We start from the raw sequence: 14533 nt of genomic DNA, 5'->3' as shown, positions 1-14533 counted from the left end.
AGAGAATGTGTGTGGCCAAAATAAATTGTTGGTCTTATGTAAGAGCTCTGAACACTGGCCTTAGGTAAGAAGGATGTTCAGTTATTGCATCAGTTTCTCATGATGCTGCTTCATACATGTTTGGGATAAACCAGAATTATGAGTGCTTGCTGCAATGTAATGTATGATTTTGAGTGGTTCACTATCTGAAACTACACATGTAGAAACAGTCATCCTTCCTTAATCGATAAACTAATTATCACCAACCCTCAGTCTGAGACTAAAACCATTATAGATCGTTTGCTTTCCTGACTAATGTCGGTGTCATTTTATTAAAATAGTGACATGATTCTGTTTCTGTCAAATATAAACACAGCATTTAAAGAAAGTAATAGTTCAAAATACAGTTCAGTAAAATATCTATCTGTGATTACTGATGTAAAGACATTGTGAACATCCTTATTGTCTTACGCGACCTTCTGCTTTCTTTCCCAACAGATTGCTTTCTCCCAGCACAACAGCATCATGGACCTGGTGCAGTTCTTTGTCACCTTCTTCAGGTAACTTTTTCCCGACTTATTTACTATATGCACTGTATTCTCTGCAGAGCTTCTAACTGCTCCTCACAGGGCTGTGCTGCTCGGTGGTTCAGTTCCCAGCGGCTCTTTACACAACTGGGCCATAACCTGAACTCAGAGTTACAGTAGGTGGCAGCAGCCTCAGGCAAGATACTCCAACAGTTCTGGCAATTGTGTGCATCTGCTCAACAGCAACAAGCAAGAGCACTGAAAACTGCTAGGTATAGGTGAGGTTGCAGAGTAAGATGCACTGTTTATCACATAAGCCAATATGAATTTAGAATTATTTGAGTGATTTGGGTTAGCCAACCCTTCAAACTGGAGCTGGATTGTGGCAGAAAGCAGGAACCTGTGGTTGTTCAGGGAGATATCATGATGTGTGTGTGTGTGTGTGTATTTATCTTCCTCCTACTTTGTCTGAGGCAGACTGATGTTTAATAATAAAGTTGCGTTATGCTGTTAGTTAAATAGAAATCCTATAAAGTCATTCTCACGTCCATCCTAATTTCCTCCCACAACAAGGCAACAAACAGTCAGACAAAGCAGTCCGGTTTATGGGCTGGGTGAGAGACTTTTGTGTTACAGCTCATCGTCATGCAGATAGTGGGAGTCGTCTAATGAGAAAGTGTTATGAGGAAGAAGTCTGGGATGAAGTCTGCTGTCTTCAGGCAAGATCCTGCCACTCAGCTATGACACTGGACAAATGTGCATTTGTGTGTGTTTGTGTTTGTGTACATGTTATTTCCTGTTGTGGATATGCCCACCTCATTGTGTGTTCATGCTTACGTGTGTGTCACTGTGCAGCCATGTGAGGAAGTGAGCCTCTTTTGTGCCCAGGGCCGGCTTCCGGACATCAGCGACCTTTAGGCCAACATAGATGGATGATGTCATCAGTAGGGGACGGCGTTAAGTTTTGCCGGAAGAGTTTAGTGTTGTTTCTGCCTGCATTTGTGTATATTTGTGTGCGTGTTAGTCACTTCTCTGTTTATGAGTTGCTCTCTTCTGCGCTGCACCAGACTCTTAGTGAGAAGAGGTTATGTGTTACATCTACGGCACTTTTTTCTATTTGTTTTTGGTTTATTTACTGCCCTTGTTATATAATGTAATGTGCATGTTTTCTTCAGTGCTAGTAAAGGTTTCAGGGAGATTTATGTAATAGTTGCAGTAGAACAATGGAAGATGGTTTAGTTAAACCTGCATTAGTCAATATTCTTGATTTCGACACAGAACAGGGTTGTGGTAAAGCCAAACAACTCTGCAGTTCTGAAAGTTTTCATGTTTTTATTTTGGCCTCTAATAGCTTGAGGTTGTAGGATTTATTTTTCACATTTGTTGAATGTCCTGGTACTTTAAGGAAGTATCTATGCTTACACGAAGTTTCAAGCCAACTTCTGACAACTATCAGAAAATGTACTTCCAATAATTCAGTTTGTTTTCTGTCTCAGGATTTGTTTGTTTTTTTTCATATATGCTGGGTATATGTCTGAGATCCAAGCTTATGTGGATATGTGTGGGTTTGCAGTATAGAGGTGTGTGTGGGTATGTGTATTATTCTTTTAGCTGTAGCTTCTGATGTAGTCAGCAGCGTGAGTGCCAAAGAGCCTAAGTCACGACTCTCAATAGCTGTGCATGCATGTTGTGCGTATATATGAGGCGTAACATGGAGGCAGACGCCCCTGTGATCGTTTGCGAAGAGAAGAAAAAAGATATGCCACAAACAAAGAATTAAAAGGGATTGATTGAAAAGGAAAGAATTCAGATATATAATCTCCTTAGTGTGTGTTGTCAGTCCAATGTTTTTTACTAAAATAACAAAGGAACCTTATAATTGAATCTGCTTTTGCTGTTGATTGCAGTTAGCAGCACAAACATAATAATTGAAAGACAAAGAAGAGTCTTAAATGCTACAGAATCAAATGTAAAATGTCAACTATCGTTAACTGCAACTCCCAAGTCAGCGGCTTTCAAACTGTACAGGCCAATCGAGACTGCAGGCAGAGCTGCCAGGCGGGAGGGGGGGTCGCAGTGCTTTTTATTAACAGATCCTGTGTAATCCCTGACATGTTGCAATGAAAGAACGTCTCTGTAGGCCGGACACTGAGCTGTTAGCTGTGTGTGCTTCCATATTGTCCACATTCCACGTTCCACAACTCTTCCAACTTTGAGGAGGATGTGGCTTTGAAGCCACAGACTGAAACTCACTCTGTGAACCACATGCAGACATAAACTCCACAGACAGCATCACAGAGGAATTCAAGCTTTTCCCAAACAGGACAGTGACATGGTTCTCCAACAATACACCCTGGATCACCAGTGACCTGAAGGAGCTGCTGAACCGGATGAAGAAAGTCTTTTTTAGATAGGAAACAAAGACGTGGTCGTGGACGTCGGTGCAGAGGAAGCTAAATATGATCTGGTATGATAAAGATCACAGGAGTCGAGGAGAAGCAGACCCAGGCTCAGGGAACCCTGAATAGAGCAAATGAATTGAACCAATTTTTCAGAAGTTCACTGCAGGACTCGCAGTCATCCCTGCTCCTCCAGATACAGACATCACAACATCTCCACTGCTGTTGTGCACCCCCATCATCCTTGTGTCTATGTCTATGGCCTGAAGGCGTGTGCTGATCAGCCCTGTGAAATTCTACAAATAGACTGGATGGAGGTTGTCTACAGGAAGGAACAGAACCGGCTTTACTTGCTTTGCTTTGATGCTTTGATCTCTTAATGTTTGCAGGATCAGTTTGTTGTGGTCAGTGCAGTATTTGCTGCTGTCTGCTGGGGCAGCAGCGTCAGAGCCAGTGACACCAACAAACTGAACAGGAGTGATCAGGAAGGCTGACTCTGTGCTGGGGACTTCTCCGGAACCTGTGGAGTTGGTTGTGTGGAGGAAGATGCTGCACAAACTTCCAAACGTTATGAAGAACAGCTCCCATCCTCTGCACAATGTGCAGGTCAAATAGCACAGCATCATCAGTAAAAGAGATCTGCTCCGACTGTACCGTTATGATGGCAGTATTACTGTTTTACATTAGGACAAACTTTCATTATATATTGTTAATGACTCATTCTTCATTCATACAATTGCACTTTATTAATAAAGTATCCATCCATCTTCACGTACCCTCATCCAAAGGCATAGTTTGAACCATAAATACAGCTTTTTAAAGGTCCAGCCTTTGTCTGTATCATGTCTTGTATTTAATGTTTTTCGTTGGGTGCTTTGATTCGATTTCCAGTCTTTCTCTTGTTAGCTGTGACATTTCCATCCATAAAGATTCTCCCCTCCTATTCCAATCTCTCCCCTCCTCCCTCCATCCATCCTTCTCATGTATCCTTTTTCGTCTGTGAATGAAGTCGAGAAAAATGGGAAATGGCCGTAATTAAGCAAAATTTATGTCACTGCTCTTTACAGTCTCAAATGCTAATCGGTGACACTGCAGTTCAGCTTTGTCCAATTACCCTCAGCTCTCACTTGCTTGATTAGAAGTCGGTTTCTGTGTCTCTTTCTCTTTCCCAAAACAATCTGGGAATCTACTTTGCACTAAGTGGCTCGTGAGGCTCCCTAAGCTCGCCTGCTTCATTTCAGAATGAACAATCCAATCAACATTTACCTCTCTGTGGAGGTTTTAGTCACTTTGTTCAAATATCTTTTGTCTATACAGGACACTAGCAGGAATAACCCTGTTTTGTTTTGTTTTTTTAATCTACATCTTTGTTCTGGACATTACCTTATGCCCATGTTGACTCACATATAAATTTAAGGCAACACTAGATTTCAGTTGGCTAACTTAAATCTTGATTCTCATTTTCTTAAATGAAATGTGCAAAGGTAAAAATCTGACCCTGCTGCTTTCTCGGGACTCGAGGCCTCACTTCAGCTTGTCTTTGTACACTGAGACTTTATTTTTCTGCTCTGTGCTGATGGAAAGCTGTTTCTGATTCTGTGCCGTCTGTGGCTCATGTTCAGCGAATAGCCTATTGATTTTTCTCTCCTGCTGCTGGGGTTGATGTTGCACTGTGCTCCCATGCACGTGTGTGAGCATTATATGTACCGGGCTCCTGGATTATTTTTATTTTATTTATTTATTTCTATTAATTGAACTGTCTCTTTAAACCAAGCCACAGCACTTGAATCGCAGTCCCTCATGTGCACACTCTTACATGCACCCAGGCTCATTCTTACCCACATTCCCTGTTTGTTTAATCAGTTCAATAGCAATTACCTGTGGCTGACCAGTCTTAAACCTAAACCTATCAAGAGGCTCATTGGAGTGTTAACAAACCCACAGGACACTCCCAGCCTCCCCTCCTTTTTCCTCCCTAATGCCTCGGTAATAGCGACAATTAGCCACTCCGCTCCATTGGTTAAATGGCTAAGCTCGGCCCTGTGGCCCATTAATGGCAAGCTGAGGTAATACAGAATGAATGGGGAATCTTGGGCCTGATTGGATTTGAATCCTGGCCAGTGGAGGGTTTGTAGAAGGTACATTTCAAGGATGGAAAATCATTGCAGGGGAGTTAACAAGTGTGTTCTTCTTTACTTTAATTGTTTAGGGAATGTTCTGTGTAGTGGTGGTCGGGGCGTTTGGTGTCTGGCTTTGTAAAATGATTAAGATGTAGGATGTAGACAGATGAGGGAGAAATGACTTCAAAATAAAACATTTCTATTACTAAAACAGATGATTTACATTGTGCTTAAAAACAGAGCTTGCAAACAGCTTCCAACAGACAACCTACAACAATAAACAGAAAATGAAAACCTTGTATATGATTTGCAGTAAATCAGCAGTAACAGTGTTGAAATGCAGCAGCAACGAGCAGTTTGTCATCATCACCAGAGGGGATTTCCTGGTTGTGATGTCTGAGAGGTCGGCTGTAGACTGAAGAGGCCATGACTGCAGCCTCTTCACTATACTGGGTTTGAAAATGTCACGCTCATTACAGCACTAATACCCTTTATCATGCTGTCATCCCCACATCACACATGCGCACACAGACACACATACAAATGAATGAAGAGGACGATTGTTTCCAAGCTGCTGTCCTCAGCAGTTTCTCAGGCCCTTCCTGTTGTTAAGTCTTCAGTTTCGCTTGTTTTGAGATCTTGTCAGAAGTTCTGGTTGAGAGAGGAGCTTTGTTTTTAGCCAGATAACTTTTGCCTCAAGACACTGAACTTTAATTGTGTGTGTGTGTGTGTGTGTGCAGCATGAGAGCTTGTTCTTTGTAAGAGAGCATCATGTCGCTCGTTGACCTCTTGCTGCCTTTTGCTGTCTTAAAATCCCCAGCTGCCTGTGGGTGACGCGGCTTTGTATCTCGCCACAAATATCCAGAGAATTTGTTTCTCCTTTGTCATCTTTGCTCTCCGGAAACAGGAGCTTGAAGGATTCTAGGATGACAATGTATTTTATTGTTTTTCTTTTTGAACATATACTACTGCTCACAAGTTAGCAGATTTCTTTGTTTTCTTAAGAAAAACACATTTTATTCAATACACAAACTATTTTACCAGTTTCACAAACTATAAAAATTAATCAGATGATTTCTGAAGAATTAATTTTATTAGCAATTATCAGTCCTTTGCATCCGTCTCCTGGTATAGCTGCTAATTCAAGTTAATCATTTTATAAAGCTAATTAATTATGAGAAAACCTTTGTAATTGTGTTGCTAAGCTCAGAACAGTTCTCATAGAAATATTGTAATTTTCCATTGCACCAAAAGAAAAGCGTGAATTACTAACTTTCAGCTCTTATGAATCCACCATCTCTCTTTGCACATTAACAAAAGAGCACAGCAGCTTCTCCATTTTAACCCCTACCTCATACCTTAATTCACCTTGATTCCATAGGTTACAGTACTTTTTGTGACTGTGTGGTAAAGTGCTCTCAGAAACCAGAGATATACTCTGCTTACTTTTGAGCAGTTGTAGTTGCTTAGACTAATAAATCTTCTTTCTATGAATCACTTTAGCAACATTAATAATGATAACATGCAGGAAAAGCACTCTTTTTTACCAATTTCTGAAAATGTTATCTTGTCATTTTTGATTGATCTTTTCAATGAGTGATGTTCCTGTAATTTAACCTCATAAACCCAGTAGTTTTGGACCAAGACTTTCAGCGACTTGGTTGTACATTATCTGGTATCGTGTTTATTCTCATATTTTTGCCCATGCACTTTTAAGGAATCATTTATTTTATAATTGACTGACTACTCCTCTCGTCTTCTTCTCTCGTCAGCTGTTTCCTGTCTCTGTTGCTCGTCGCTGCTGTGGTTTGGAAAATCAAACAGACCTGCTGGGCCTCACGTCGAAGAGAGGTAGGACACGTCGTCGCCTTGGTTAATGTTGCGCATGCGTATGTATATTGTGTACGTTATTAATATAGGCATGCATTTAGTACATGTGGGGAGTTTTCAGTCTGCGACCCTTACTGTAAGCTGCTAGATGCAGCCGTCTCACTGGAGAGTGAAGTAAATATACACTGATACAGCTTTTCCACCCACACTTGTGAAGGATGGGTTAATGCCACGAGTCCTATAAGAAAAAAAAAATCTCTGCTTAATGAGCATCACCATGACTATAAACAAGGCCATTCCCCTTAATTAGTGCTCCTCATGAACCAATTAACTCAGACGAAGTGATGCTAAACGAAGTGGAATGGAGTGATATATCACTTAAAGCCTCAACAGATGCGGCATCATTTCATATTTACTCCTGAACATCCTCCACGCACACAAACACAATTTACAAGTCCATTTTCCAACTCTACTTTTTTCCACTTGTATTTGTTCGAGTTCTCGGTCACTTTCTCACTTGTTTCATATTTTTATGGCGTTTTTAAGTGTTTTGTGTTTGAGTCATCAGGGAGGAATCAGTGCTACTTATGAGCAGCAGAGATAATAGTGTGCTGGTACTGGCATAATCCACACTCGTTCCACTGGGAACTATTGTGCTTAAATACACTTGTTGGTCCCTGCCCCCCACCCCCACCACTCTTGCTGCTGTTCTTCCATTATGCAGAAAACACTGCTGCTTTCATGTGCAGATTTACTTTCAGTATTTAAATGTTGGCAACATGTTATGTTACTTTTATGGTTTTTCAAATGAATTAGCTTTAATTAGGAGGATTTATAATCTGCTTATGTGGTTTAAATGTTTCTGTGCTCAGTGAGAGAAGTTGTTGTCACTGTTTTGCCACTGTCTAAGAAATAACAGTCATGGAAGTAGCCAATGGGATTAGCAGAACTGTGACTGCAGTAGATAAATGAGCAGATTGCAGATCCAGTTTGGTTTAAACTGACTTTTTCTGTTTCCAGATGCAGCAAACATTTGACTTTGACTATAAATCTCTGGTTTACCCGGGGTAAAGCTACGCTGTCTGTTAGTAACAAGCTGCCAGTTATTGTAAGATTTAAAGAGACAGATATTTTTTTTACAGCTGATGTAGAGCAAAATAGAAGTTGTGAATTCTGAACTTGAATCAGAAGGTCAGCAACAGACAGTGTTACTGTTACTGTGTGTCTGTCTGATGACACATGTCACACTGATCCGCTGTTTCCAAACACATTTGTCACATTATCTTGATAATACAGTACGTCAGTGTCAGTGTCAGTGTCTTGTTGCACTTTTCCCATGGGACCAAAGTCAGGTTCAACCAAAGTGAGCACTGGTCTGTGCTGTAATGCACATGAAAAATGAACAGTAATATTAATAGAGATGAGACTCACAAACATCATACATGGTTGATCTTTGTTTTTGCCACTTGCACATTTTTCCTCCCCTTGTGCACAGAGGTGCATGTTACAGGGTTGTGTTTCCAGCACAGTGATTGACACCTGTACTGTGATGTGTGTTTAGGCACCTGTGACCCAGGTAGCATGGTGTTTGTTTAGTGTCTGTTCCCGTCGCGTAAGGAGCAGTGTAGTGGCAGCTGGCAGCCTGACCAATACTCAGCTACATTATTTATGTGAGCTGGTTTCATATCACAGCAGAACTGCAATGCTGCATTTACTGCACTGTTGGCTTATTCCTCCACCCTCCCTGCCATTTCTCCTAATTTCTGTCTCTTGCTATGTCAGATTAGTTTTTTTTCTGCAGGTTGCCTTTTACCACCTTTCCCTTAGAAAACAAAGGATCTAATAAAAGGAGACTTCTGATTTTGAGGGAGAAATGTAGGAACTTGCCCATGTGGCTTCATAATTGCATAATTAAGTCATCTAGTCTTGCAGAAAGCGAGCAAATGGAATGCCCTCAAAGTGTGATCTTTCACTTTAGGGTAGCTCAAGCAGTGGCTGGAATAAAGAAGGGAAACATGAGATTTTACTGAGTAATGGTACTCAGTCAACCTTAGAGGGAGACCATGACATTTCAAAAAAATTCAATTAGGTCCCTTTCTTCACCAGTCAGTTGTTCACAGGATACTCTTTCTGGGTTTGTCCTTTAGCTGCTTTTAAAAATGTCATCACTGACACCAAGTGCTGCAAGCAACAGAGCTACAATGCAAACTATGTTAATGAGCCATGTGTGAGCGGAGCAGCAGCGTTGCCTGTTGGAAGCAGAAAGCAGACAGATATTCAACAAGGGCCACTGTCATTATGTCATTTTCATTATAAATCACATAGCCTTTGGTACTTGGAGGATTAATGAACTGTGTAGGATTTAAAATCAGTTCTAGCTCTTGGATGAGAAGGAAAAAAAATCTACCCAAACAGGTTATTTTATATATTTTATATATTTAATAAGGGCATCGTTAGCACTGTCGCCTCACAGCATGAAGCTTCTGGGTTTGAACCCACTGGCCGTCTCAGCCCTGTCGATGTACTCCCTGACCTTACACGGCTTTTTCTCCCATAGTCCATAGACATCCAGGCTGATTGATGACTTTAAGTTGCCTGTAGGTGTGAGTGGTGGTGTGAATGGTTATCTGTCTGATAGACTGCTGACCTGTCCGGGCTCCATCAGCCCTGCAGCTCTGAACAGGAAAAGCATTTAGCATAGTGGATGGATGATGATGGTTTACTGCTACAGAAAGTTGTTATAGAACCTCTAATAATGTTCACAAACATGTTGAGTGTTTATCTGGGAGATATAAAAATAATTAATACTTATGTATTAAATTATTATCTTCTACTTCTTTAAAATGGAATTTGCTGTGTTGGTGTTTAAAATGCCGGAGCAGATTTTGGTTCCTCTAGAGTTACTTTTGTAGGAGATGAAAAGCTTTGTAACATAACTTTGAGCTCTGCAGACCTCACCTCTTCAGTAGGCCTCAGCCTCACTTACCCTGCACCACAGAGTGAGAAATTAACAATGCTAATCAATGGAGCTGAATGGTGTGGGCATTTTTTTCTTTTTCTCATGTATTTAGTGCCGGCCTGATTATTATGGAGATAAACTGCAGTTGTCAGGGGCCTCGGGGAGACATGGTCAATACAACCAGATTTACAGTATTTAATATACTGCCTGCCAAAAAAAAGCCACACTTTAATATTTCGTTCGACCATCAGACCACATGACCTTTTTCCATTGGACAGTTCTTAACCCAGTTTTAGTAGCTTCATCAATCTCCTTAGATGTTTTCTTTACTTGATGCCAATGATTTGACTCTTCTGAAACAGATTAACATCTTTTCCACGACCACAGGATGTGTCTTCAGACATGGTTAAAGACGAAATGAGAACTCCTCACTGCCTCAGTTAGAGTTAAATAACTTGTTACCAGCTGAAACATAATCATCCATGAAGTAATTAAGGAATCTCTTACCTCTTATATTATTATTATTATTATTATTATTATTATTATTATTATTAAATATTGTATTTGTACTCTGTTGCTCCAAATATAATGTTTTTATACCTTCTATTATGAAAATTTATATTTTATCACCTTCTTAAATCTTTTGAAATACAAATCTAGATCCAGCTTGTATTATACTAAAAGCATTCAGAAAGCAAAACAGAAAGCGTGTGTATGTGGGTGTGCAATATAGACTTCTATCTTTGTGGAGACAATATAAAGTGACAATAGTACAGTTTAATATGTCACTCCAGCAGCAGTCTTTAGAGCAAAGCAAAAGCTGTTAGTTATAAAAATAATATTCCTCGTATCTTCTGAATTGAGATTATATAGAAAGTCTTAAACGTTGGTTAGGTAACGTAGGTTGCAAAACAGAGGCTAGATATGAGAGATATTTCCCACACAGCTGTACATGTTTAAGGTCTGTACAAAATGATGTGCACGTGACGAGATCTACTGAGGAAATAAGAATTTTTAGACTGAGTTTATGTGATGTCCCAATGGCAGGTGGTCTGTTTCACATGTTAAGGACAAAGAGTCTAAACACAAAGGTTTCGTCACCTTTACACCTAGAGCAGGTCTGCAGCTCAGCTCAGTGATACGATCCATCTGTTCAAATCATTCGGGTTTACAGAGACCTGCAGCTGTAAGTCTAACTGAACATCAAATTATTTTTGTGCTAAAGCATAATAAATATTAAAGTGTCAGTTGTGTTAGGTTCTAATGTTAGAAAATAGAGGAGATCTCTCTAGTTTTTCTGCAGCGTGCAGTATGAAAGTATCATCTGTTTGCTGCTCTTTCTCTGCTCTGCTCTCCAGAGAGCTGGTCTAGTGGGAAACCACAGCAGAAGGTGAAAATGGGATCTTTTCACTATTAATTATGGATCACAACCAGCCAGAAGACTACAGAGAAAAGTGGGTATTAATAGAATCACAGCTTATGTTAATTGCTCTTTCTCATACTTTTTTTTTATTAGCAACAATCATTTTTGGATATGAGATCAAACAATCAAAAGCTACTTTGAAATTCTAATGCTGATACGCAGAGACAGGCTACACAAGATGTCTCTGGTTTTCTCTAATAGGGCTGCATCTATGAAGAGACTGTGTTTTTCTGAGAACCACATCGAGTTTTATACTGTGAAAGTTGGGACATCACTTTCTGACAAAGCCCCTGTTTGTGCATTAAGGTTAGAAGTTGGTTTGCGTTAGATTGGGGGTTAGAAGTAGGCATTTTGATTTCATAGAAGTGGTTAGTAACTGCATCGTATCTGTGAGTGTCCTCACAAAGACAAACAGAAGTACACAGTGTGTGTGTGTAGTAGGGTTACAGCTAAGATTGTCTGTATGAGACTATAAATAAGTCAGAAGAGGAAAAAACTGCCTGCCAGAAGGACAGGATTGAGGTTTCTCTGTTGACTTTTCTAGATAGATTGGCTTTGTTTTACATTAAAGTTACAGTGCAAACCTACACTGGACAGAACATGTAATATAGCAAGAACATATATCTTATCATATGTACAGGACACTACTACTAAATTCAAAATGCACAACCGGGGTCTGCTGAAAGGTTGAAAAATCAACACTCAGGCTTTTAAGTATATATATATATATATATATATATAGTTGACTATATATATATACTATATGACTATGTGAATCTCAAATGTGATGCATTTAAGTGAAGGTAAACTTCTGCTGCAGAATTTGTCATATTGTTTATTACAGTTTGTGATACAATAAACAGTTGGTATCATTACTGAACTCTGAAAATAAAATTAAACCTAAATACACACTGAATTTAACAACACTATATATTTATTTAATCAAATCTGAGCCTTTTGCATATATACAATCTCACAGACTGACATTGTGATTGCGATTAGTTTATTTTGCAGCACTTGGATGATACTGCATGTAGCCCAGGCTCCTTTTACAGAGAAGTGACAATCTAATCAGAATAATGAGAGATAATAACGACAGAAACAGAATACCATTAAAAACAAAACAACAAGAATATTGGAGAAAATCAACAATTGTGAAGACAATATATGACCAGTATTTAAAAAAATCAATTTCATCCATGAATAATACTTTTAAATAAGTCAGCAGCTTCCATGGTCTTATTTTCTGCCTTACCAATGATAAACATACTAAAATGTCTCAGAGTCCATCTGTCTCTCTATAAAACTTGTTTTCTGTTTGTTTATTCATCTGCTTGCTGCAGCATTTTTAAAATCACATCCCAGACAGATGTTGCCAATCTTCCTCACTGACAAGTTGTCTTAAAGACTTTTTCAGTACTTTTTTAGCACAGTCAGCTTCAGTCTCGCTCTCCCGAAAACTCCGACACGCCTCACTCTGAGCAGATTACACTGGTTTCTATCATGTTTCCTGTTAGTCGGCTGCACCTCCTGACCTCTGCTGTCTTTATCACTACTACAGGAGCTTCCCCTCTCACATTAATTTTCTTAAATTAGATGTTTGCACTCCTCTTGCACAAGGCAATTAACATATTGTGTCATTTCCCCCACACTCATTAAGGAATTACACTCTGAGATACTCCACTCTGAATTACAGTAGGGCGAGAATTTGCAGCATAATGAAGAGAGCTTGATTAAAATTTAAGTTTTAAGGCTATTTTGTTTGTTTAGAACTTGTCAGCGATGCACTGGATCCAATAAGCTAGCTTTTGGAGCTAATTATGCTGCTAAAAAAGGTTTCCTGAGGTCTCTTACAGTCAAATTCCAACTGCTGCAAAATGAGAAAAGGTGCTTAAATTGATTTTAATGACAAGATTGTGTTACTGTAGCAAATACCATTTATTAGAATAGTAAGTAGGCAATATTGAACATACAAAAAGCAAACTAAATTCAGAGTTAGACTTGCAGGGTGATTATAATGCTTCAGCATTTTCAAAAGTCCTTCTGTTCTTTACTTTTCTTTTAATAAAACTGTTAATATTCCAGAGTACTGCAGAGGTGATGTTATGCTCTGATTGCTCAGTCCTTGGCTACCACATTCTCCAATCTGCAGTAGCAGAGATTAGCCTGTCTGGACCAGTGAATGCCAAATCACTTGTGTAGTGTGTTTTTGTGTGATTTGCTGTTGTACAGTATTTGTGTGTGCGTGTGTTTTTGTGTCCCTTATTTGGCTGGCATTAATCGAGGTGGCAGATTAGCAGAAGAGGTTTAATGTGGCCAAGCATGGCTGGGTGTCTATGGATGGCTGCTGTGTGTATGAATCAAAGGACGAGACAAACGCGTGTTCACAAACCACAACAAGCCTGCCTCTTTCTTTATACCTCTGACCACAGAGGCCGGTCTTCCATAGAGTTACATTAAGAAGCTGTTCAGATTGCCACTGTATATTATAAACCTTAGATCCAAGGGTTTTTGAGCTGCAGAATAAAACCCAGATTTAGTTCTGGACTGAGCTAGTCTTCAGGTTAAATGTGAAATTACAGCATAAGCTATACTTCAATGGTTTATAGTTGATTTGTCCTGACATTTAAACTACTGACATGTGGGAGTAATACTATTTTCTAAACACCTCACTGATCACCTTGTACTGCACAAGACAACATTATAATACACATTAAATGGCCTTTTGTGAAGTGCCTACACTGCCCACTATGTGTAGTACCCAATTAACATGTACATGTTTTTTTACTGTGAGTGTAGCATGCTAATGCTCAGCTGAGAGCATGGCTGTATACTCTTGTGTATTAATACATTAGTAGTAGTGATATTGCAGTGTTAGGCTTACAAAATTATTAAAAAGTGGATTTAGCACATTGTTAAAGATTTAAACAGCACAAAAGGTCAGTACACACTCACAATCCTTAAAGAAGTACCACTAGAAGTTTCTAATTTCTGACAAAATCCCATACTTTCTGTATATTTGGTATACAGTACTGTGCAAAAGTCTTTACATTAGAGCAACCAGAAACACAAAAGATGTCACTCTCAATACTGTCACTTCTACTACTATGTTTTGTTTGTCATAAACAGGTCTGCAGTGAGAATTCGTAATGTTTTTTTAAATTTTTCCCTTGTTGAGATTCAAACCTTTACACGAGACACGGTTAATGCTTCCCTGCTATCAGTGCAGTACAGGTGACCACTATCACTATCAAAGATCCAGAGTAGGTTGAAAGTGGCTTCAGCAGCACCACACA

General features: G+C 39.4%; 1 protein-coding gene across 2 annotated transcripts in view; it reads left to right on the top strand.

Annotated features, from left to right (window-relative positions):
* atrnl1a (attractin-like 1a) overlaps positions 1-14533 on the top strand; it is a 181647-nt gene that overhangs the window by 101428 nt on the left and 65686 nt on the right. For both annotated transcript variants that reach the window (XM_026356595.1, XM_026356592.1), the window contains 2 exons: positions 478-539; positions 6798-6876. In XM_026356595.1, coding sequence (XP_026212380.1) covers positions 478-539; positions 6798-6876 — 141 coding nt within the window. The remainder of the gene's footprint in view (positions 1-477; positions 540-6797; positions 6877-14533) is intronic.

The sequence above is a fragment of the Anabas testudineus genome, chromosome 15 (assembly GCF_900324465.2).
Source record: "Anabas testudineus chromosome 15, fAnaTes1.2, whole genome shotgun sequence".
In the NCBI taxonomy this organism is placed as follows: domain Eukaryota; kingdom Metazoa; phylum Chordata; class Actinopteri; order Anabantiformes; family Anabantidae; genus Anabas; species Anabas testudineus.
This window is presented reverse-complemented; position numbering and strand designations above follow the sequence as displayed.